This window comes from Rana temporaria, chromosome 10 (assembly GCF_905171775.1).
Source record: "Rana temporaria chromosome 10, aRanTem1.1, whole genome shotgun sequence".
NCBI lineage: Eukaryota > Metazoa > Chordata > Amphibia > Anura > Ranidae > Rana > Rana temporaria.
Window position 1 is genome coordinate 139,250,621 of NC_053498.1, and position 24,836 is coordinate 139,275,456.

Genomic DNA, 24,836 nt, shown 5'->3' on the forward strand with positions numbered 1-24,836 from the left:
TTTTCATCGCAAGTGCTCTGTGAATCAGGCACTTGCGATGAAAACTTGCGGCGGTGTAACGTATCTACGATACGTTACGCTGCCGCAGTTCTATGTGAATCTGGGTTCTTGGATCCCACCACGGACACTCTACGCAGCAATTGCATGTTCTCCACTGCAAGTGCTCTGGATTCTTCTAGCTCCCCAAAATCTTGGATCGTTGTGCAACTAAACGACTATGGGCAGCTCTGCCACCTATTTTCAGGTATACAAGTTGTCTCAGAGCTTCCTCTTACCGATCATCTCCTGCTGTGTGGTCTGCAGTGACACGGAAATGGTACTGGAGCATCGATCGGACAGGTTCCTCCCCAGCCCCTCCTCAATGTGCCGGTGAAGCTCCTGGAGAAAAAAAAAAAAAACAAACAAACAGCACGCCTGGTTACACAAGATGCCAGGACCTGAATTCAGGGCACTTCCTAATAACAGGAGCGGGCCACTCACATTTTTGTAAACCTTGAGGACAACTTGAGAAGGGTGAAACTCCAACTGGAACTCGTCCACCAGCACAGACAAACGGCGGATCTCCTCGGCCATGGCGTTGGACACCTGATATGTTATAAAATAATAAATGCCTGATTAAAAAAGTGGAGCCAATGGTTCACTGGAATTACAATTGATAGAAAATATGACACTCCTACCAGCAGGACATCAGATTACACTTCAAAAGTGATACTAAAGTCTCAGTTTTTTCATTTAAAAATAACTAACATGTTATACTTGCCTGCTCTGTGTAGAGGTTTTGCACAGAGCAGCCCCGATCCTTCTCTTCTCGGGTCCTTGGCAGGAGCTCCTGGCCCCTCCCTCCTGCGGAGTGCCCCCACAGCAAGCGGCTTGGTATGGGGGCACCTGAGCCCTCTATAGGACCAGTGGCAGTTCGTCCATAGAGGGCGCTAGAGCGCCGCCCCCTCTGGCTCTCGCCCACCACTGAGTCCAATAACATACATTCATGCATTGCATGAATGTATGTTATCGTTGCCAGCTGCCGCTGGTCTATTCAGAGATGGCCGGAACTTGAGCGCCGGCCACCTGAATAACGGCAGCTGATTGGCTGTGCGGAAGTGTCTATCAGAGCCAGCGGCTTTCCGAGTACAGCCCTCGGCTCCCGGATGTCTTATCCTCGGAACGTACGGGGGGTGCATTCCTTGGACAAGGCTGACGGCCGTCTCAGCCAATCAGGTTCCCCGATTCTGGTTATCGGTAACCCGATTGGCTGAAGCGTCACCAAGGCGGGAGAAGACATCGAGGGACGTGGAAGGAGTAAGGTAAGTGCATTTTACATGGCACATTGGCGACAACGGGCACAGTGGCGACAAAGGGCACAGTGGCGACAAAGGGCACAGTGGCGACAAAGGGCAGTGTGACGGGCCCAGTGGCGACAATTGGCACAGTGACTGCGTTTGATGGCATGGCACAGTGACTGCGTTTGATGGCATGGCACAGTGACTGCGTTTGATGGCATGGCACAGTGACTGCGTTTGATGGCATGGCACAGTGACTGCGTTTGATGGCATGGCACAGTGACTGCGTTTGATGGCATGGCACAGTGGTGACAATTGATGGCAGAGTGGCTGCATTTAATGGACACAGTGAGGCTGCAATTTTTTTCGTTTGCACGCCACTGTATAGGACTCAGACAAGGAGGCTTGGGAGCAAGCCTGCATGAGTGCCCCCATAGAAAGCAGCTATGGGGGCACACACCAGAGATGAGGAGCCAGAAGCACCGGGAGACCCGAGAAGAGAATGCGTTATTTTAACTGACAATTGCGCAGTCGTGGGACGCTGTACACAAATAAAATGTATGTCCTTTTTTCTCACAAATACAGCTTACCTTTAGTGGTATTTGATCACCTCTGCGTTTTTGCGCTAGAAACAAAAAAGGCCCGATGAGTCATGTGACCGCCCTGCGATGTCTTTCTTCGATATATGTATTCCAGAGGGAGGGGCTGAGCTCTCTCTCCGACGTCTGCTGGGAGGTCACATGACCTCTCTCTAAACATCGGAGGAAGACAGCGCCGGGTGGTCACGTGACCTCCCCTCTGTAATACAAACATCGGATGAAGACAGCGCCGGGTGACCTCTCGGCAGACGTCAGGGGGAAGAGCTTAGCCCCCCCCTCTGTAATACATACAGCAGACAAATATAAAAAGATACTGCACTAATGAATAAATTAAGCAAAAACAGTAGAGAAAGACCGCGCCGGGTGGTCACGTGACCGCTGATCAGGGATAAGAAAAAAAACGTATAAGATTTTTTTTTTTTTTTTGAGTTAACAAAACGCTTTAACCCTTGCAGTAGGGGTGCAGCTCCTCTGCAAGGGAGAATTTTAAAGGTCTGCAGAATTTGGATTTTAAGATGAACTCCACTGAAACGATCATGTCATTCATTACCTGTCGTTCCACCTCGTCTGTGATCTGCTTGATTTTCAGTCTGTAGTCCTCGCTGAGGAGCTCCAGTTGTTTCTCAATGAACTCCAATCTGTCTCTGAATTCTTCCCGCTTTTCCAGGCAATAAACTCTGCAGAAAGAAGGAGACATATTCTGATGTATATTGTGGAAAGACTGACAACCAGGACTGAGACAGTCCCTTAAACTGTGGAGTTAAAGGATACTGCTTTCTGATATCAGAGTATTATTTTCTAGCATTAAAGGCAACCAAAAAAAAGAGAACCGGTCACTATTGAGGATGTCATGCCCAATAACTGGCATCAGTGCTAGTTTCATGGTAGCGCAAAAACACCCCCAGTAGAACTGGGCTGCCGAGACCCTCAAAGCGCTGCCAGCACATGGATTTATTAACCTTGAGCACTTGACAAATTAATAAAAAAAAAAAAAAAAAAAAAAAAAAAAGAAGGAGTAAACAAAGATTGCATTACAATAATAATTAAAACTATTCAGTCAGGTTTTAACCACCTGACCTCTGGAAGGTTTTACCCCCTGACCAGGGCATTGTTTTGCTATTCAGCAATGCGCTACTTTAACTTGCACTTGCAACGCTGTACTCAAATTAGAATTTATATAATTTTTAACACAAATAGAGCTATCTAGGGGCGCGCAATCTAACGGAGGCGCAGCGTATCGTATTTACGCTACGCCGCCGCAACTTACAGGAGCAAGTGCAGTATTCACAAAGCACTTGCTCCGTAAGTTGCGGCGGCGTAGCGTAAATGTGGCCGGCGTAAGCGCGCGTAATTCAAATGTGTAAGGGGGGGCGTGTTTTATGTTAATGTGTGTTGGCCTGACGTGATTGACGTTTTGTAAGAACGGCGCATGCGCCGTCCGTGTACATATCCCAGTGTGCATTGCTCCAAATGACGTCGCAAGGACGTCATTGGTTTCGACTTGAACGTAAATTACGTCCAGCCCTATTCGCGAACGACTTGCGCAAACGACGTAAAAAATTCAAAAATCGAAGCGGGAACGTTGAGTGCGCCTCATAGAAGCAGGCACAGCGTTACGCCGAAAAAGCCTTACGCAAACAACGTAAAAAAACGAACGCCGGGCGCACGTACGTTTGTTAATCGGCGTATCTAGGTAATTTGCATACTCTCCGCCGAAAACGATGGGAGCGCCACCTAGCGGCCAGCGTGAGAATGCACCCTAAGATACGACGGCGCAAGACTTATGCCAGTCGTATCTTAGGCTAATGTCGGCGTATCTAGCTTTCTGAATACAGAAAGTAGATACGCTGTGTAAATTCTAAGCTGCACGGCGTATCTATGGATACGCCGGCGTAATTCTTTGCTGAATCTAGCCCAATATTTTCTACTTTCAGTTATAAAAACCTTTGGATCGCCAAACTTCTTAAAAATTTCTGGTTATAGGACATTTTTCCCCAATTCTACTCTCTAGCAGTAAATTTACTAATATAATGTATGTAGATGTTTGTTAATTATGTCAGTGTTTTGATATATCTTTTTAGAATAAAAATCCCCCTGAGGAAGACCACGACTATATGGGTCAAAACGCGTTGGGGTATCATTGTGAATGGCATTCTGTAATGTAAATGTTTTGATCCATTGTGTGAATACCACTATGTATAATGAAATATGTAACCAGAGCTCATATTTTAAACAAATGCAAGAATTTGATATTTTGATACAATAAAAAGATTTTTATAAAAAGTTTTTTTTTACCAAATCACTTTGCTGCTAAAAAAAACATTCTAACAGCTCCCAATCACATGATCACTGCGATAGCCAATCACAGCGATCACATAATTAGGAAGCCCAGGAATTTCCACATTTACCACCCTTAAAGGCTGATGGGAAGCCGGCAGAAAAAGGTGTACGATTGCCCAGCATCAACACATTAGTCAAAGATGGAGTTCACAGCCTTATATAAGCCACAAATCACAATTAGGCTTACACTGGGCTTCTTATTTTCCCTCTTGGGGGCTGCACAGCATAATAGGGAAGAAAAAGGAAAGTAAATGCTGCTAGGAACCATTAATGGGCAAAGCGCTGGTCCACTTTAACCACCGAATGAAGGCTACAGCGTGGGCCTTCATTACCGGGAGGCCATCAAAATGATGTCCACCGGTGCATGACCTGCCTGCGCGCCCCCTCAGATCCCGACCCCTTACCACGTGATCAGCTGTCCGCCAATGACAGCTGATCACGTGATGTAAACAGAAGATCGGTAATTGTCCCGTCCCCCCCACGCCGTCATAGTGAAGAAAAATAAAAGCCAATTCGCAGCTTCGAAGGATGAGCTCCGGCGTGTTCGCAAAGCCTGCCAGGAAGTCGGCACTGCACTAATCGCAGGCAGTGAGACATTGTCCCGATTAACGGCTGCACAGATCGGGAAATGTCTCACTGCCTGTGATTAGCACAGCGCCGACTTCTTGGCAGGGTTTGCACGTGGGCTTTGCGAACACGCCGGAGCTCATCCTTACCATTTTCTTTCAGAGGGACATCAGTCTCTCACAAAGAGTCGAGGCTGCCTCATCTGTCATCAGTGATTATCAGTGCCAACCAGTGCCACCCATTAGTGCCAACGTCACCCATCAGTGCCAACCAGTGCCCATCAATGAAGGAGAAAAAAAAAGTTAACGGTTTTTAAAATTTATTAAAAAACTATGCCCCCCCTTTCAAAATTTTCTGTTGGGGGATTAGCTCTTGCAGGGAGGAGCCGAGAGAGCCGCAGAAGGACCCCAGAAGACGAGGATTGGGGCCACTCTGTGCAAAATGAGCTGCGCAGTGGGGGGCAAGTATGACATGTTTTTTTTTTTTAAACAAAGGAAGCTTTACAACCCCTTTAAGCATGACACTGAAAACAGACAGCTGAAGGAATGAGGCTTTAGGGGAGAAAAGTCATGTGTTCTTTCATTCAGTTCTGTTTACTGCACTGACTACTAGGGGAGATTTCCCCGGCACACTCTCCTACAGCGGTCATGCCCTGGTCCAATTCACATGCTTACCTCTGTTCCTGGGCCGCCACGTGCACAGACTCCATGATTTGCCGTAAAACCTCGGCTATGTGTTTGGCTCTCATCGTATGTTGCTCAAATTTGGTTTTCACAGCTGACTGCGAAATGCACTCCTGTCCAGACAGAAATAAAAAAGTTCAATAATCTGAAATAAATGACAGAAAAATAAAATGTATCATTACTGACAAAGAAAACTTACCTCAAACCTTCTTTCAAAGTTCTGAAATTCAAACATGCGAACTTGGAACCCTTCAGCCAATGCTCCACCTGTCATAAAAAAAAGGATTATTGATAAGTAATGAAGAGCAACACAACCAAAAGGATAAAATACTGAAAATCGGTGCGACGCTGACTTTGCGGCATCACACAGATTCCCAAAAGTAGTTTCTGTACTACTTTTGGCAATTTCAGGTGCGATTTTAATTGACATCTGTGCAGAAAACTTCACAGATGTCTCTGAAATCATCAGGCTCGCATGCGGGAAAAACAAACCAAAAAAAAACCAAAACACAATGATCACCTCCTTCCGGCATTCCTTGAGCTTTCTGTATTCTAGCATTCAACACCTCTTTGGCGGACACAAAGAATATGCGATCGCTAGCCTGGGTCCGGTCCAGAACACCCAGCTCATCCACCAGGAAACTGGTACACCGCTCCATGTGTTGACGTCGCACCTGCAGAGAGATACAAGTTCTGAATACCAATCTTAAAAGGCGAAGTAAACCCGCGTGTTTTTCACCTTAATGCATCCTGTGCATTAAGGTGAAAAAACACCTTGCTGTGTCCGGCAGCCCCAGCCCCCCCCCATTTTACTTACCTAGGCTTCGAATTTCCGTGGGCGCGTCCCCGTCCTTTCCACAGAGTCCCGGCTTTGATTGGATAGAGTGATAGCAGCGCAGCCATTGGCTCCCGTGGCTGGTCCGAGTCATACACTCAGCATCAATGGACACCGAGTGTATGACTCAGGAGCGTGCCCAGAGGGGGCTATCTAATACGGGGAGGAGTCGCGAGAGCCGCCGTGGGACCCCAGAAGAGGATGTTCGGGGCCACTCTGTGCAAAACGAACTGCACAGTGGAGGCAAGTATGACATGTTTGTAATTTTAAAAAAAACACACGCAAACCTAGTGTGTCACTTTAACCACTTAAGACCCGGACCAAAGTGCAGCTAAAGGACCTTGCCCCTTTTTGCGATTCGGCACTGCGACGCTTTAACTGACAATTGCGCGGTCGTGCGACGTGGCACCCAAACAAAATTGGAATCCTTTTTTTCCCACAAATAGAGCTTTCTTTTGGTGGTATTTGATCACCTCTGTGGTTTTTATTTTTTGCGCTATAAACAAAAATAGAACGACAATTTTGAAAAAAATGCAATATTTTTTATTTTTTGCTATAATAAATATCCCCCAAAAATATATAATTATTGTTTTTTTTTTTTGCTCAGTTTAGGCCGATACGTATTCTTTTACATATTTTTGGTAAAAAAAAAAAATGCAATAAGCGTTTATCAGTTGGTTTGCGCAAAATTTATAGTGTTTACAAAATAGGGGATAGTTTTATTGCATTTTTATAAAAAAAAATATTTTTTACTACCAATGGCGGCGATCAGAGATTTTTTTCGTGACTGCGACATTATGGCGGACACTTCGGACAATTTTGACACATTTTTGGGACCATTGTCATTTTGACAGCAAAAAATGCATTTAAAATGCATTGTTTACTGTGAAAATGCCAATTGCAGTTTGGGAGTTAACCACAGGGGGCGCTGAAGGAGTTATGTGTGACCTGAAGTGTGTTTACAACTGTAGGGGGGTGTGTCTGTAGGTGTGACGCCATCGATTGTGTCCCCCTATAAAAGGGATGACACGATCGATGCTGCCGCCACAGTGAAGAACGGGGAAGGTGTGTTTACACACGGCTCTCCCCATTCTTCAGCTCCGGGGACCGATCGCGGGACTCCAGTGGCGATCGGGTCCGCGGGTCCCACAGCTTCGGACCGGGTTGCGGGCGCACGCCCGCGACCCCTCAGCTGGACTTAAAGGACAACGTTGATGTGCCATTCTGCCGACTTGAGTGGCGCTCAAGAGCTGAAATTCCTTGTAGTACGTCACTACGTTCAGGTTTGTGGCACGACAATTGTGTACCATTAGTATGCAAGACAAGATCCTGGCACACGCTCTTTGGACAAAAAAATAAATTTAAAAAAAATCAGACGCTCGGTTGTCCAACAATCGGATCGTGTGTACCAGGCTTAAGGGTGCTTTCCTTTCAAACATAGGCGCTCAGAAGGGATCTACAAGTACAGTGCCTTGAAAGAGTATTCATACCCCTTGAAATTTTCCACATTTGTTTTGTTACAACCAAGAGCATAAATGTATTTTATTTGGGTTTTATGTGATAAACCAACACAAAGTGGCACCCTATTGTGAACTGGAAGGAAAATAAATGATTATTACCATTTTTTTTTTTTACAAATAAATATGTGAAAAGCGTGGCGTGCATTTGTATTCAGCTCCTTTTACTCTGATACCCCTAAAGAGTGGAACCAATTGCCTATGTGTAATTTAATCTCAGTATAAATGCAGCTGTTCTGTGTGTTTTTTTTTTTTTTCATAATTTGCAATGATTGCAGAGTGACAATACATAACAGCCTGACAACGTTTTTTAGATTAGGATTTTTTTTAATAAATTAACCCTTTATATAAGGTAATAAGGTAGAGGAAATCTATAAATTTGGAATACCTAAGATTTAGGGATGGAGAGAAATGGGAGGAGTTTGAAGAGATGTGGAAAGTTTGGAAGGGGTACAAGCATACGATGGGATATTCAGAAGTGATGGGCGCTTAAAGCCTAAAGCTATACAAGTTAGTGGTATGAGGCAACGTTTGTGGAGAGACAGAAGCTAGTGTTAGCTGGGAAGAGTTAAAGGAGTTGTAAAGGAAACATTTTTTTTTGCCTAAAATGAATGTCTGCAAGGTAGACAGACAGAATAGTGTAATGATTCTGTAAAAAAAATGAGTAAATACCTATTAAATTCCTTCATCTATATCACCTCCGGCGTTCTAGTTTCTGTTCTCTCATTCACTTCCTGGTTTGCGGCACTCGTTCATGTAAGAACTACATTTCCCAGTATGAATTGCGGCACGCCCAGTAATTCACACCTCCTTGAAGCCTCTAACATGTAGAGAGCGTCCTGCCGCACAGATGTAGTTCCCAGGAGGGGGTGAGCACGTTACTGACCACCGCAGTAAACCCTCCCTTCACGGTGGTGAGTAACAATCAGACAAGCAGGAAGTGAACAGAACAGAGAAGAAATAGAGAAACTTCTGAGCAAAAACGAACAATGAGGAAGTGAAAAGAGGAATGTCTGCAGGTAAAGGATGCTTATTATGAAGAAATTTTTTTTTCCCTTTACAACCCCTTTAACTAAGAGAGGTCGGGAGGGGAGGGATGGGATGGGGTGGAGGAGGGAATCAATTTCCACGGAGACACAGATGTATCAATAAACCCTTTTTGATAATTAGGCACTGGATGCGCAAAAAAAAAAAAAGAAGAAGAGCAATAAAAAAAAAAAGAAATAAGAAACAATAAGGAAAGAAAAAAAACAAAAAAAGTAAGAAAATATACCACAATGATGTGAACCATATGTGAGACAGTGAATGAACGCCAAACTGAATAAGTCTCATGATAGTGTTCTCTGAGGTGGAATAGAAAAAAAATTGCTCTCACCTCATCCATATACTCTGGTTCTGAAGCAGATGCATCCCAGCGGTTGTTCAAAATAAAGATGTTTGGCCGTGACAGGCGGTCGTTCACCTTATGAAAGAACTGCTTTTCCTGAAAGACAACAATTTTGAGCTGGATTAGGGGGCAGCAGCCAGAATTTAATAGCAGTAATATGTGTAAGCAACTAAAGAGGGGATGGGGGAAGCCCAATGACCCAACGTGCAGAAGGATGAGGCGCTCTAGAAGACGAGTTACGTACGGTCTGCATGAGGGTGGACTCCGAGTTTGCCACCAAGACGAAGACATCGGCATCCAAGCAGAACTTGTCTATCCAGCTGTCCAGTTCTGTAGTCACATCAATACCGGGGCTGCAAATATACAACATACAGACTGTCAATCTTCTAATATGAATGTGCTTGAGGAACAGATGATGGAATATATATTGAGGCCACCCCCCCCATTACTCTGCTTCACCCTCATCAGAAGCACCTCTCCTATATTCCTCCACTGTGAGTTTATAGCAATATATTACATTTGTATGTACTAATCTGTAATATATGCTGGAGACAGCCGTTTTATGGTTTGAAACAGCTTTAATGGTTCCAGTTCACAATTCTCCATTGGAATCATTGTATGCGTTGTGTCATAGTGATGTCACTATTTCATGATGCATCAGTAACGACAGCGGGATAGAGACTTCCACACCCCAATCCTGGAACAACATCGCAAACGCAGCAAGCAGGATTTTTAACACAACAGAAGCGCAATAGACCAGTGTGCAGACAGAGTATAAAGGGATGCATTTTTTTCAGAAATGAAGCAGGACTGACCATCATTCCAGCCACCCAACTATATTTTTACTGGAGGTCCTTTCTCCCAACCTGAGAATTTTTATATTCCAGCATACATCCCCTTAAAGCGGGGGTTCACCCTTAGAGGGCACTTTTCCCCTTTAGATTCCTGCTCGTTTTCTCTAGGGGAATCGGCTATTTGTTTTAAAATATGTGCAGTACTTACCCGTTTACGAGATGCATCCTCTCCGTCGCTTCCGGGTATGGGCTGCGGGAATGGGCGTTCCTTCTTGATTGACAGTCTTCCGAGAGGCTTCCGACGGTCGCATCCATCGCGTCACGATTTTCCGAAAGAAGCCGAACGTCGGTGCGCAGGCGCAGTATAGAGCCGCACCGACGTTCGGCTTCTTTCGGCTACGAGTGACGCGATGGATGCGACCGTCGGAAGACTGTCAATCAAGAAGGAACGCCCGCTCCCGAAGACCCATACCCGGAAGCGACGGAAGAAGATGCATCTCGAAAACGGGTAAGTACTGCTCATATTTTAATACAAATAGCCGATTCCCCTAGACCGAACGAGCAGGAATCTAAGGGGAGAAAAAAAAAATTTTAATAAATGGGTGAACTCCCGCTTTAAGGACATTGTCCTGAGATACACAGCAAGGAATTAAAACTGCATGCCGATTCTTTACTGCCTATCTACACTGCCATCTACTGGCCTCTCTGTAAAGGATTTCTTCCACCCTGGAACCTAATCCCCTGGCTGCTGTATGCCTAGGACTACAATTGAAGGTGCACTCCGTACCCTCCTGCTGGAGGAATTTGCAGACACGCCGGCTTTGTAACCAGAGGGAGCTCTGTAATCTACAGAACGGAAAATCCTCCATGGGTGGTAAGAACTGAGCAAAAAGCAGTTTCTGCGATACTGTGATCTTCCTTTCAGCTGTACTGACCTATGGTATACTTTGCTGACTGCAGCCTCTAAATCAATCCTTGCTTGGCTTAAACAGATCCTATTACATGTTAATCAAACGTCTCACTGCCAAACTATCAGTGCTTTCAAATGATTCACCTGCTGTCGTCCACCACTGAATTGTAGTTTAATCTACTTCATCCCTATGTAGAATATATCTCCGTGAACTGGTGATAGAATTTGACTGGAACTGTATTCAGCATCACAGCTCTGTCTGTGGCTATATTATCCTTAATCCAGTCCTGTGATAACCCTCATCATGCCCCAGCTCTTTGACTGATCCCTTTAGGTGTATGTATGCAAGTTGTGTGTATGGCTGTGGTGGCCACCGGTCCAGTTTAGACCAACGTCTAATTTTACTAGTGCTGTGGAGACACTGGCATCCTTGTGTTATTTAATGTGTTTTTATGTGAATAAATAATAAATTGCAGTCCTATTTATCCGTATTCCTTTTTGACTAATTCTTTCTGAAACCGTTTGGTTTCTCTCTCTCCCATTTTTGATATGCAGTATTAATTTAGAGGAATGCAGATAGTAGTATTTAATATTATATCTATGACTACTATCAAATCGGATAATATGACCTGGTCAGTGAGACTTATGCAGGATTGCTTCTTGTCACCTACCTCTGACTGCACTGGATGAGTCACTAATGCCTATATTTTCATGAATTTATTTTGTTGTTTACCTAATAAAGAGGCCAGTGAGAGTATATTGGTGTTCAATGGCCAGCTAAAGTTCCAGAAATGCTGTCCTAATTATCTGGTGACTATTTTTTCCCCATGAAAAATTAGCAAGTAAAAGTTCACAAAATAATAGATGTGTTAAAAGTTTCTCACCTGTCCATTAGCACCAGGTCATCCTTCAGGAGGGAACACTTGGAATTTGGCCACATGACGCTGACCAGGGAGCCAGAATCCAGGAGATCATCTTGATGAAGAGCGTGGGCCAAATGATTCACAGTCTGTCATGGAGGAAAAAAAAAAGCATTTTACTACTCAGCCCTAAAACTTAGTAAAGCATGCTGGTTACACTCCCTGTGGAACCTAAGGGGTTAATCTTCCGCATTGTGTAAAAAGGCTGTTTGATCCTGCCTTATCTGATCCTCTGCTTCTTACACTGTCCCCAATCTATCTACTGATAGCACAGAGCCCTAGGAGGCACTCTGCACATGCTCAGTTTGGTGAGTATTGTAGAGGGGTTTTTTTGGGGGGGGGGGGGGGGTGCATGTTATTAGCACAGGGCCAATCTGCACTGTCCAGAGAGAGGGTCAGGGGTCATGCAGCCTCATAGGACAGTCAGAAAAAAATGAAAACGCCTCCTACAAGCTTTAACCAGACACTGATAGAAGTCACAAGACTGCTATATACCGCTGATGAGAAAAGATCTTTAGTTTAGATTTACTAAAATAATTGCATTTTGGTGTACGGTGGGAGACCAGATATAGTGAATGCAGGCTCCTGGGTTTAGTAACAATAATTGCAGAAAAAAAAAAAACAAGTCTCTTGCCTTGCCAGACAGCGTGTTAGATAGTGGCAGCATAGTGCGCCGCCGCCACCGGCACCATAGTGCGCCGCCAGCACTGGCTCAAATTCAGCTTCTGCGACGTGCCAGAACCGCACAGTGAAGAGGAAGACAGCACGAAATCCTCCGGGGCACGCTCTGCGATAGGGAAACGCCAGCCGAGATGGTGGTTGAGGTGCCTGTGATGACACGGGAGTTTAGAGTGCTTGTGGCTGCTGGGTCCCTTGATGGTATTTGTCGTGACGCCAGTACCGTTAATGGTGGTACAACCAGTTGTAGTAGCAATGTTGAAGAAGGAGGTAGACAGTGGTAGGATACAACTCACAACTTTTACTGTGACTGGTTTTGGTTGCAGTACAAACATCCAGTTAGAATACAGTCTCCGGGGAAATAGAGGAATTCTGCTGATCCACTGTTAATAGGCTTTAGTAATCCTGGACTCAGGCTGTGGTTCAGTATAATGCTTACTTGTTTCTGGTCCCTTTTGAATCCAGTGACATTGGTGAGGTCGCCGGTGGCTAAGAAATCCTTCACCTTTATTCTCAAAGGTCTTTGCTGCCTGTTGGTGGCTTTTATCCTTTGATTTGAGCAGTTCCAATTTGTCCCTTCTCTGGACTGACCTTCTCTCTCACCTTGACATTCTGCTTTCTCTCTGCACACTGACCTCCTGAACTGAACAACTGACCACAGATAAACCTGAGCTGAGATAGATATCCCAGAGTGGTGCTATGCCCATCTTGTGGTGGGAAGTATGAAGCACACTTGACCAGCCTATGAACAGGGATACCACAGGTGTAGCATTGCAAAATGACATGCAATATAGCAATGACAAAGAAGTAATACTTTTGCAGTTCCCACATGTCCTGAGTGGGACGCTGCACTTCACCTGCTCAGTAGTTACCTTGACACTCTGCTTCTCCTCGGATCCTTCGGTCAGGAGATAGGCCTCACTGCCCTCCGTTCCCTCCACCCGCAGGAAACAATTAGTGGTGTGACCGATACCAGAGGGCAGGACTTTGTCCCACAGCATGGCGTTTATCACAGTGCTTTTGCCATTGCTTGTCCTGTTTGATACATCACAGAGAGTTGGCATAAATGTAATATACATGATAACAAAAAAAGACACACATCTCCTACTGCAATAAGAGTGGGGAACATGCAAAATTAGGTGCTGGGGGCCGTAGCACAGCTTGATTGGGTTTTCATTTTATAGTCCACCTTTTTAAATTTAAAATATGCACCAACAATAAATTATTAAAAAAATGATACATGCACTACATTTTTGCAACTACGATCAGTGAGTTGTGGGTGCAGTGCAGAGGGTCCTGCATTGTTTACTCCAAGCCCCCCGATTTGTACAGAGGTAAAGACCTGTTATAGGGCTGGAAGAAGTTCACAATGGACTACAAATGCAAGGACATCACTGTTCTGCTGCCAGTGCAATCTGCATTATCGCATTGGACTTGTACAGTGGGGATCGAAAGTTTGGGCACCCCAGGTAAAAATTTGTATTAATGTGCATATCGAAGCCAAGGAAAGATGGAAAAATCTCCAAAAAGGCATCAAATTACAGATTAGACATTCATAAAATATATATATAAAAAAAAAAAAAAAGTTAGATTTTATTGCCATCATTTACACTTTCAAAATTACAGAAAACAAAAAAAAATGGCGTCTGCAAAAGTTTGGGCACCCTGCAGGATTTATAGCGACCCACGGCTGGGCACTTAAAGAGGACGTACAGGTACGTGCTTGTGCCCAGCCGTGCCATTCTGCCGACGTATATGTGCAGGAGGCGGTCCTTAAGTGGTTAAAGCAACACTAAACTTACAATTTTTAATAAAATAAATTAAATACAGTAACACCTTGGATTACGAGCATAATTTGTTCCAGAAGCATGCTTGTAATCCAAAGCACTCGTATATCAAAGCGAGTTTTCCCATAAGAAATAACGAAAACTCAGATGATTCGTTCCACAACCACTGCTGGTGTATGCAGTTCTGTATGTGGCCAGAGGTGCGGGGACGCTGGTGTATGCAGTACTGTAAGTGGCCAGAGGTGCGGGAGCGCTGGTGTATGCAGTACTGTAAGTGGCCAGAGGTGCGGGAGCGCTGGTGTATGCAGTACTGTAAGTGGCCAGAGGTGCGGGAGCGCTGGTGTATGCAGTACTGTAAGTGGCCAGAGGTGCGGGAGCGCTGGTGTATGCAGTACTGTAAGTGGCCAGAGGTGCGGGAGCGCTGGTGTATGCAGTACTGTAAGTGGCCAGAGGTGCGGGAGCGCTGGTGTATGCAGTACTGTATGTGGCCAGAGGCGCTGGTGTATGCAGTACTGTATGTATGTATGTGGCCAAGGGTGCGGAGACGCTGGTGACGCTCAGGAACGGTTGACACTTTTGGGTGCACATTACGCCCACCCCACCCAGCTGGGAGTGTCTCTGAGTTCTCCAGCACCCCTGGCTACATACAATAATACATACACAAGCGGCTTGAGTCCTGCTCGTTTTGCGAGACAGCGCTCGCAAATCAAGTCAGGATTAAAAACATTATATATATTATATATATATATATATATATATATATATATATATATATATATATATATATATATATATATATATATATATATATATATATATATATATATATATATATATATATATATATATATATATATACAGTACTGCAAGTGGCCAGAGGTGCAGGAGCGCTGGTGTATGCAGTACTGTATGTGGCCAGAGGTTCGGGAGCGCTGGTGTATGCAGTACTGTATGTGGCCAGAGATGCTGGTGTATGCAGTACTGTATGTATGTGGCCAAGGGTGCGGGGACGCTGGTGACGCCCGGGAGCTGTTGACACTTTCGGGTGCTCCAACGCACATTATGCCCGCCCCACCCAGCTGGGAGTGTCTCCGAGTTCTCCAGCGCCCCTGGACCTCTGGCTACATACAATAATACATACACAAGCGGCTTGAGTCCTGCTCGTCTTGCGAGACAGCGCTCGCAAATCAAGTCAGGATTTAAAATTATGATAGATAGATAGATAGATAGATAGATAGATAGATAGATAGATAGATAGATAGATAGATAGATAGATAGATAGATAGATAGATAGATAGATAGATAGATATCTCATCTTGCAAAACGCTTGTATACCGCGTTACTCAGCTGAAATGGCTGCACTCGATATTCAATAGAAGGACCAGCAAATTAGGCAAATTTGAAACGGGCAGATTCTTGGAGACACAATCCCGCTCATATTCTTGTTTTTTTAAGAACATTATCATAATGTTTCGCTTACAATATCTCCACAAAATATACGAATCTACACAATATCTGTTTGATAGTAACATGTATGCTACTAAGAATCCTACATTTCTATATCTTGTGTCTAACTTTTTGTTATCACTACATTGTAGATATATGATTGACCCTCTTATAGACACCCCTGAAGAAGGAGACAGATACGCTGAAATGCGTCGGTCAACTATTAGAAACTCACTGTCAATCGTTGTGGTGATTCTGTACTTTGTACACAGTAATTGTAACCATTCCAATACATTTTATCTTTATTAGTGGAGGGTAGGGGGGCATGGACAGGAACAAAGAAGCCTGAAAACCATGGCAAAAAACAAAATAAAACCCTGTGCCATGGTATACTTGATATTTTGGAACTAATGATGGAAAAAAAATTTAGTTTAGTGTCATTTTAACCAAAGCTACAATTTTGAGAAAAAAAATTTTTATAAAAAAAAAAAAAATTTTTTTTTTAAAACATAAAACAGGCAATTACTCAGAGTATCCAAGATAGAGTAACTTACCTTCCAAAAAAGGCCACTTTCATGTGGCGCCGTGCCAGCACCTCACTGATGCCCTTGACATTGGTAAGGTACCCCTTAACCTCAAGGACCTGCTCTTCTGAGGCGACAGGGTCCAGTTCTGCATTCTCATAGGTTTCTGTGAATGGACAACACAAGGACATGAAACGAGTGGCAAGCAAACGCGGGAGACTGCCAAGGTTACTTTTTTTTTACTGCCAATGATTCGACACCTTCAAAATTGAACTTTTTCTATAAACAGTCGTATAACATGCTTTACTACTGTCTGCGCTCTGGCTGTCCAGCAAATGGCTTTGGAAACTGCCAGCTATTTACCAGTGACACCATATAACTCGTGGTGTCACTCAGCCCCCTTAATGCCATTTATGTCTTTGACAGAGGAAGCGTTTTCCCATAAATCTTTTCAATCACAAGATGCAGATACCATGGGGGGGGGGGGGGGGAATGCGGAGCAATACCATGAGTTGTATGGGTTTGCTGGTAAATGGCCAACTGTTTCCAATGTCGACTGCTGGAGAGTCAGATTGTGCTCTGGTACATGTTTTATATGGCTGTTCACCTTTACAAAAATAAATGCATGCACTTTTTTGCAGGTAAAAAAAAAAAATGTGCATTTATGTTTTTTTTTTCTTTTAGGAGTCTGAAAAGCATTGCACCCACATTCAGCAGATCACAGGTGCAGTGTCAGGCTCCTGCAGACTGTCTTTGTAGCAGTACCTCCAATATGGGAAGGCAGTTACTAAACGACAGGAAGGGAGGAGTGGATGGTGTCAGTGTGGTTTTTATTTAAAAAAAAAAATTTTTTTAGCCCTGTTGGGGGGCTTTGGTGAGATATCAGGGGTCTTAACAGACCTCTGACATCTCCCCTTTGAGACAGAGAAGGGAACTAAGGACACATATTCCCCAGTCCCTTTCTCAGCTACACTGAATATGAATGGACAGGAGACAATGGAAGCTCCTCTCCATTCATAAACTGAAGCATCAAACACAGGTTACGATGTTTCGGTTATATGAATGGACAGAGTCAGTGATCACCGACTATTCATTCGGAAAAGGTAGGAGCCGGGTTAGCGGCTCCTACCTCCGCTCTCCATCCTAACAAGGGGGGCGGAGGAGGATATGGAGGGTGACACAGAGCACAGAGGGGGGGACATGGAAGGTGACATCGAGCGAGGAGGGGGACAGCAGCAGCACAGAGGGGGGACAGCAGCAGCACAGAGGAGGACGCGGAGGGGGAGAGCAGCACGGATGGGGAACTGGAGGAGGATACAGGGACAGTCAGCGGTGATCAGTGCAGCTTTGGGGGAAGTTACAAGCACCGATCACCGGGGGGGTGGGCCCGGGGAAAAGCCGTCAGGCTGTATTGAAATCTATACAGGGAGATCGATGCTTGTAAATATAATAGTTCGGCGTTGATCTTGCTTGTAACTCCCCCCGCCGCACCGATCACCGCTGACTGCCCAGGTATCGGGTGAAGCATCTGAGCATTTCCCCCCCTGAGTACAAGTACTCTGGGAAATTCTTGATATCAGAACCGATACTAGTATCGTATCAGGACAACCCTAGTAAGGTTTACGTATCCTTTAAAAGCATGGGTCTCCAAACTACGGCCCTCCAGTTGTTCAGGAACTACAATTCCCATTACGCCTAGTCATGTCAGAGTTTTACAATGCCTGATGGGACGTGTCGTTTTAAACAGCTGGAGGATCGTAGTTTGGTGATACCAGCTTTAAAGTAATAATCTCTCCTTTTTTAAATCTTTTTTAAAGCTCTTTATGCAGCTGATTTACTTAGGAATGCACGGGCATCATGCAATTTGCCTCTATTGCGAATCGCGGGCAGAATCGTGGCAATTCTGCCCTTAATTCGAAATACGGAGATGTAAACGGAGCCTGTGGCCCGGATTCACGTAGATCCGCGCATTTTTACGGCGGCGTAGTGTATCGTATTTACGCTACGCCGCCGTAAGTCAGAGAGGCGAGTGCTGTATTCACAAAGCACTTGCCTCCTAAGTTACGACGGCGTAGCATAAATGGGGCAGGCGTAAGCGCGCCTAATTCAAATGAGGATGAGGGGGCGTGTTTTATGTAAATGTTTGGTGACCCAAAGTGATTGACTTTTTTTTACGAACGGCGCATGCGCCGTCCGTGTACATATCCCAGTGTGCTTTGCTCCAAATGATGCCGCAAGGACATCATTGGTTTCTAGGTGAACGTAAATTACGTCCAACCCCATTCACGGACGACTTACGCAAACAACGTAACATTTTCAAATTTCAACGCGGGAACGACGGCCATACTTAACATTGGCTACGCCACCTAGGGGGCAGGTTTATCTTTACGCGGCGTATCTTACGGAAACGGCGTATCTTTACTGCGACGGGCAAGCGTACGTTCGTAATTCGGCGTATCTAGTCATTTACATATTCTACGCCGAAATCAACGCAGCAGACCTTCGTATCTTAGCTAGGTTTAAGTGTATCTCAGTTTGAGCATACACTTAAACTTACGACGGGCTTAGATTCCGAGTTACGTCGTCGTATCTAGTGATACGCCGGCGTAACTCTTTGTGAATACGGCCCTAAGTGTCCATGCACACATAGGCTGTTATCAGCGTTTTTTGTTAGTGGGTTTTAAGAGCAGTTTTTGAGCTTTAAAAAAAAAAAAAAAAAAGTTTATAAAAAGCTTATCGAAAAAAAAACGTTGCCATTTCGGGGTTTCAGTTTGAGGCATTGTGGGACTATAGTTTTTCTAAAAAAATAAAAGCTAAAAACGCTACAGCAGGCACCCTCAAACTACGGCCCTCCAGCTGTTGCGGAACTACACATCCCATGAGGCATTGTACAACTCTGACATTCACAGACATGACTAGGCATGATGGGAATTGTAGTTCCTGAACAACTGGAGGGCCGTAGTTTGAAGATCCCTGCTCTACAGCTACAGCTTTCCACATGCAAACACAACTGGCGGTTTTAGAACGTCCAGTGTGCATGAGGCCTTATGTTTATAGAACAAGGCTAGACTTTGCAATTTTCTTTTCATCCACCACTGGTAAAAGAAAAATCGACTGACTGGGGAATCCCTTGTGCGTAGATATTGTGTTCTGCTGATGGGGAGCCTTCCCTGCCAGCAGAACACGATGATCAGATACAGCCAGATACAGCCGGCAGCACTAATCCTTCAGAAAAGACCCGACAGGCTGGTTATACACAAGTCGATCGATAAATCATCTTGTGTACAACCAGAGATATGCCCATAGATGGATCGAAATTCAGCCAGTCCCTGCTGAACCAACCAAATTTCAATCCATGTATGGCCAACTTAAATCTTATGAGAACTTCCACTTTAAAAGATCCAAATCATCATTCAATATTTTGTTCCATCAAAGTCTGGCTTGCCAGATACAGATTTCCTCTCTCACCCTCCAGGAAGTTGTAGCTCTCCTGAATGTAGGCGCCAAGCTGGTCGAAGATGCCATTGATTTTCTTCTTGGCGGTAACAAAGTGCTTGAGCGGAGAGGCGTTGACTTCAGCCATGAATCTCTTGTCTTTCTTGCTGGATATTTTCGGCGTTGATCTTGCAAACAAAAGGGACATTGCGCTGCGAAAGAGTGGAGAGGAGAGGTGAACGTCTGAGACTCGGGCGCGGTGAATAGTGCGGCCAACATTTCGCCAAGCTTCATTCATATCATCCAGCACACTAAAGAAAAATAACCAAATGAACTCTTCTGTTTCCTGAATCTGAGGTTTTCTAGGAAAGAAAAGTTCTCTTTCATTTTAGAGAAAACAAAACTTATTCTTCCCCAAAATAAAGATAAATCAGTACAGTCGTAGAGCTGCCTCCTTCTTAAAGGACCAGCCCAGGCGTAAAAGAGGTACTGATGGGCAGCACTCATGGGCACCAAGGAAAAGGTACTGATGGGCACCGAAGAGGAGGTACTTATGGGCGGCACTGATGGTAGAGCTGTACGATTAATCGCGGAGAGAATCGCAATCTCGATTCTCCCCGCCCGCGATCTCCCCCGCGATTCTTATGTTTCACGGCTGGTTCCACGTAACCAGCGTGTTATGCAAATGGCGCCGATATCGGAACCAACGTCAGCAGCCTGCACCGCTGGATGGATGCCTGGGCTTCTCTTGCAGATCTGTACAACTGTAGTGTGTATCCATGCGCCACCCAGTGGTTGCCGGCAGTACTGCTTCTGATGTATTAATCTTTCTCGCAGTTCTGTACAACTCTGTGTATCCATGCGCCACCCAATGGTTGCTGGCGGTACTGCTTCTGATGTATAAAAAAAGAGACTAGTGATATGTCTATAATGTTAAAGACCTAATAACTCCTATGAAGAAAGCAGAATCAAATTTTGATTCTGCTTTTTTCATAGGAGTTATATGGTCTTTAACATTATAGACATATCACTGGTCTGTTTTTTATATATTTATATTTTCAGATAAATCACAGATTTGGGGGGGGGGGGGGGTTTTGAGAATCGTGAGATAATCGTGATCTTTAGTCTAAGCAAAAGAATCGGGATTCTCATTTTGACCAGAATCGTGCAGCTCTAACTGATGGGCACAGAGAAAGAGGTACTGATGGGCACCGAGGAAGGAGGTACTGATGGGCATTGAGGAGGAGGCATCGATGGTAGAGCTGGGCCCCAAAAAACAAACAAACAAAAAAAAACACCCTCGATTCCCGATGTACACCGTGCCGGTCCTAAGTTTTTAGGCGAAGCCGCGGCTTCGGCCTAGTCCGCCGCGATCCTGGGAAAAGGGAGCGGACTAGGCCGAAGCCGCGGCCTCACCTAAAAAATCCTGCCCGCAGCTCGCCGCGATCCTGGGAAAAGGCTGCAAGCAGGGTCCGTCCTCGGTCTAGTCCGTGGAGCGCCGGGTCCTATGGAAAAAAATAGATTTGGTCAAAAACTGAATCGATTTACCCTCACAACGCGATTCAAGATTCAAATCTATTTTTTTCCCCAGCCCTGATGGGCATCAAGGACGAGGTACTGATGGGCGGCACTGAGAAGGAGGTACTGATGGGCAACGAGGAGGAGGAGGTATTGATGGGCAACGAGGAGGAGGTACCGATAGGCGGCACTGATAATCAGGACACTGATGACCGGGAACATCCCACAAGTGCTGCAGTTTTGGAGTTGCTCTGACCCCAGTCATTTAGTCATCACAGTTTGGCCCTTGTCAAAGTCACTCGTATCCTTACGGTTTTGTCAATTTTTTCCGCTTTCAACACAACTACTTCAGGGATAACATGTTCACTTGCTGCCTAATAAATCCCACCCACTGTCAGATGTCATTGTAGGGAGATGATTCATGTGGTCATAATGTTCTGGCTGATCGGTGTATAGGTGAATAGAGGTACATCCAGGTATTAAGCCATTTGGTTGGATCCTTGTGTTTTCCTCCTAGGAATAAGGAGTCCCCTGTAAACGCGCAGCACGTGTCGTCTTTGGTAGCGAACTCCATTTATCCCCATTTAATAGGTTGGACGCCGTACCGCCTAAATTTACTGGATAATTAAACACTTGACATCGAACTTTCTAACATTTAGTTTAGAAGACACCACCACACCCTCTCCTATGTACCAACCCATTTACTTATTTATAGAAGCTCAATTATTATCAAGTAACTAGAAAATGCGTGGGAATGCTGAATTGCTAAAGCTCACTGGATGAATAGTTTAAATCCGTAAAAAAAAAAGTTGAAGTGAGAATCAGCATTCCCACTAATAAGCATCTTTTTAAAAGTAATTACCTTTTGCAGGAGCTGCCCCATAAAATTTCTACCATCAAAAGTGCCCCCATCATATTACCACCATCAAAACTGCCCCCATCAAATTTCTCCCATCATATTACCACCAACAAACTGCCATCAAATTGCCCCCATCCTATAGCCCCATCAAAAACTGCCCCCATCCTATAGCCCCATCAAAAACTGCCCCATCAAAAGTTCCCCATCATATTATCACCATCAAAAGTTCCCCATCATATTATCACCATCAAAAGTTCCCCATCATATTATCACCATCAAAAGTTCCCCATCATATTATCACCATCAAAACTGCCCCCATCAAAATTTCTCCCACCATATTACCACCAACAAACTGCCATCAAATTGCCCCATCCTATAGCCCCATCAAAAACTGTCCCATGCTCTCATCGACTTCAATGTGTTAAAAAGTGTAATATTTTAAAAAGTAGAAAAATTAGTAGAAAAAAAAAAGTTGAAGAAGTCCCATCATTAGCTGAAAGAGCTAAACATTTTAAAAAGTTGAATGGTTTTAATAGCTTCCTTCCTCTGATATAAGCAGGAGTCACTTCTGATGAATTTAACTGACACCGAGAGAAAAATGGTGACAGGGGAGGGATCTCCAACTGATTAACAGCCTTAGCTCTGTTCCTGTGTGCAAAGGGGGGGGGGGGCTGCCACCCGTGCCATGTTGCTGGGACATGGCACGACCCCGATCTCTGTAAACAGCCGCGTCCGCAGCTCTTTAACCATGTGATCGACTGCGTCCAAGCACAGAGATGCCGGTAATTGGCGCTCCTCGGCTCGCACTGACAGTGTGTGTGTGTCTGTGTGGCAAGGAGAGCCAATCAGCAGGATCTCCTTACAGGGGACAACAAAACATGTCATTGGTGCCCCGATTACATTATAGCGCCACCAAAAAGCAGGCCGAGTCATGTTAGTTCTCCCTGTTGTTCCCTGGTGATCTGTTTTTTTAGTTTGTTTTTTTTTTGCTGTCTTTTTTTCTTTTCCTTCTATTTCTTTCCCTCCCTGACTTGATTTATCTATTTCCAGTTATGTTTTCTGCGCTTAGACACTGCCCTGACGGGTCAGTATTTGGCGCATTATAAATCTATTAAATCAATCAATCGGTGCCCATCAGTGTCACCTCATCAGTGCCACCTCATCAATGCCCACCAGTGATGCCTCAATGCACATCAGTGAAAGAGAAAATTACTTATTTACTGATAGAAACCGAGTAAAAAAATAAACACCACCAAAAGAAAGTTCTATTTGTGTCACTTTAAGTATTTGAATGTTGCTATGCCAGGAAATCCAGCAAGCTTTCCCTTTCCTATGCAGTGTGCCTCTGCTGTACTCCAGTCCCAAGCAGCCCGAGATGTCCTCTGTGGACCACAGAACCGCTCACCCCATGTTACAGATAGAAGGGGAGGTGTTCTGTAGTTCACCGGTAGTAAAACTGGTCCCTCATGGAATGTTTCTGGTGATGTAACCAGCACCCGCCCACTAGACACGCCAGCAACCAAACTGGTCAGTCAATGCATGATTGTGGAGTGACAAGGGAGGAATGAACTCTGTCCTATCACACATTCCACCGACTTATCAGATCACACTGTCTGCCAACCAATCACAGCACAAAGCCAATCCAACTTTTCAATATACAGCCAATATCACAGGCCGACATGAAAATCTTCTGTACAGATACCAACTTAACTCATCATTACATGCGACTTTCACATGCTTTCTATTGCATATTCCTATGACAGGGGGCACAAGCCACAGGGGAGGAGGGGAGCATGAGCGAGCCACGAGAGAGGAGGGGAGCATGAGCGAGCCACGAGAGAGGAGGGGAGCATGAGCGAGCCACGAGAGAGGAGGGGAGCATGAGCGAGCCACGAGAGAGGAGGGGAGCATGAGCGAGCCACGAGAGAGGAGGGGAGCATGAGCGAGCCACGAGAGAGGAGGGGAGCATGAGCCACAAGAGAGGAGGGGAGAGGAGGGGGAGCATGAGCGAGCCACAAGCGAGGAGGGGAGCACGAACGAGCCACAAGCGAGGAGGGGAGCATGAGCGAGCAGGGCAGCCATCAAAATTTTTTGGGCCCCTTACACAACTTTAGACAGGGCCCCCCTGGAGCAGAGAAGGGGGGGGGGGGGGGGGGAATGCTGACGAAAAAAAAAAAAACACAAGTATAATCTCTTCTTACAGGTGTAATGCCTGTACCCCCCTGAAGCCACAGGAGAGGAGGAGACGGGCTGCAACTAACGATTATTTTCAGAATCGATTAGTTGGCCGATTATTGTTTCAATTAATCGGATAATAGCACTAAAAAAAAAAAAAAATTGCATTTTTTTTGGCCAGATTACAAAACACATTTGCAAAAACACATTACATGCTTTTCTGCAGCTTCTCCATTGAAGTATATTGAACCAAAAAAATAAATAAAAAAAAATAAAAAAAAAAAATAGCACCGTTTTGCGTTGAAAACTCCTTGCCCTTTCCAAATACGCAGCAGCTGAAAAAAAATCATGGATGTGAACGTGTCCCATAGGAAACCATGTAAATGAACTGTAGTGTGTTTCTGCAAAAAGCACCAAAAAACAGAGGTGTGACCCCGGGCCTGAGATGTTTAGTAAAAAACTAAAATTAGTACAAAAAGAGCAAATAATCGCTACTGTAAGGGGGTTAATTTTTTTACTGTGGGACAGTGAAAGTAATATTTACTGTAGCGATTTGCTTTTTTGTACTATAAAGGGCTAATTTTA

General features: G+C 44.8%; 1 protein-coding gene across 2 annotated transcripts in view; it reads right to left on the bottom strand.

Annotated features, from left to right (window-relative positions):
• The window catches only part of MFN2 (mitofusin 2), a 37,807-nt gene that overhangs the window by 9,287 nt on the left and 3,684 nt on the right, over window positions 1-24,836 (bottom strand). For both annotated transcript variants that reach the window (XM_040326395.1, XM_040326394.1), the window contains exons 2-13: window positions 19,733-19,911; window positions 16,295-16,430; window positions 13,380-13,542; window positions 11,794-11,918; window positions 9,450-9,558; window positions 9,194-9,301; window positions 5,987-6,140; window positions 5,666-5,733; window positions 5,458-5,579; window positions 2,427-2,553; window positions 481-585; window positions 276-378 (exon numbers count right to left, since the gene is read on the bottom strand). In XM_040326395.1, coding sequence (XP_040182329.1) covers window positions 276-378; window positions 481-585; window positions 2,427-2,553; window positions 5,458-5,579; window positions 5,666-5,733; window positions 5,987-6,140; window positions 9,194-9,301; window positions 9,450-9,558; window positions 11,794-11,918; window positions 13,380-13,542; window positions 16,295-16,430; window positions 19,733-19,907 — 1,495 coding nt within the window. In that variant the 5' untranslated portion in view covers window positions 19,908-19,911. The remainder of the gene's footprint in view (window positions 1-275; window positions 379-480; window positions 586-2,426; window positions 2,554-5,457; window positions 5,580-5,665; window positions 5,734-5,986; window positions 6,141-9,193; window positions 9,302-9,449; window positions 9,559-11,793; window positions 11,919-13,379; window positions 13,543-16,294; window positions 16,431-19,732; window positions 19,912-24,836) is intronic.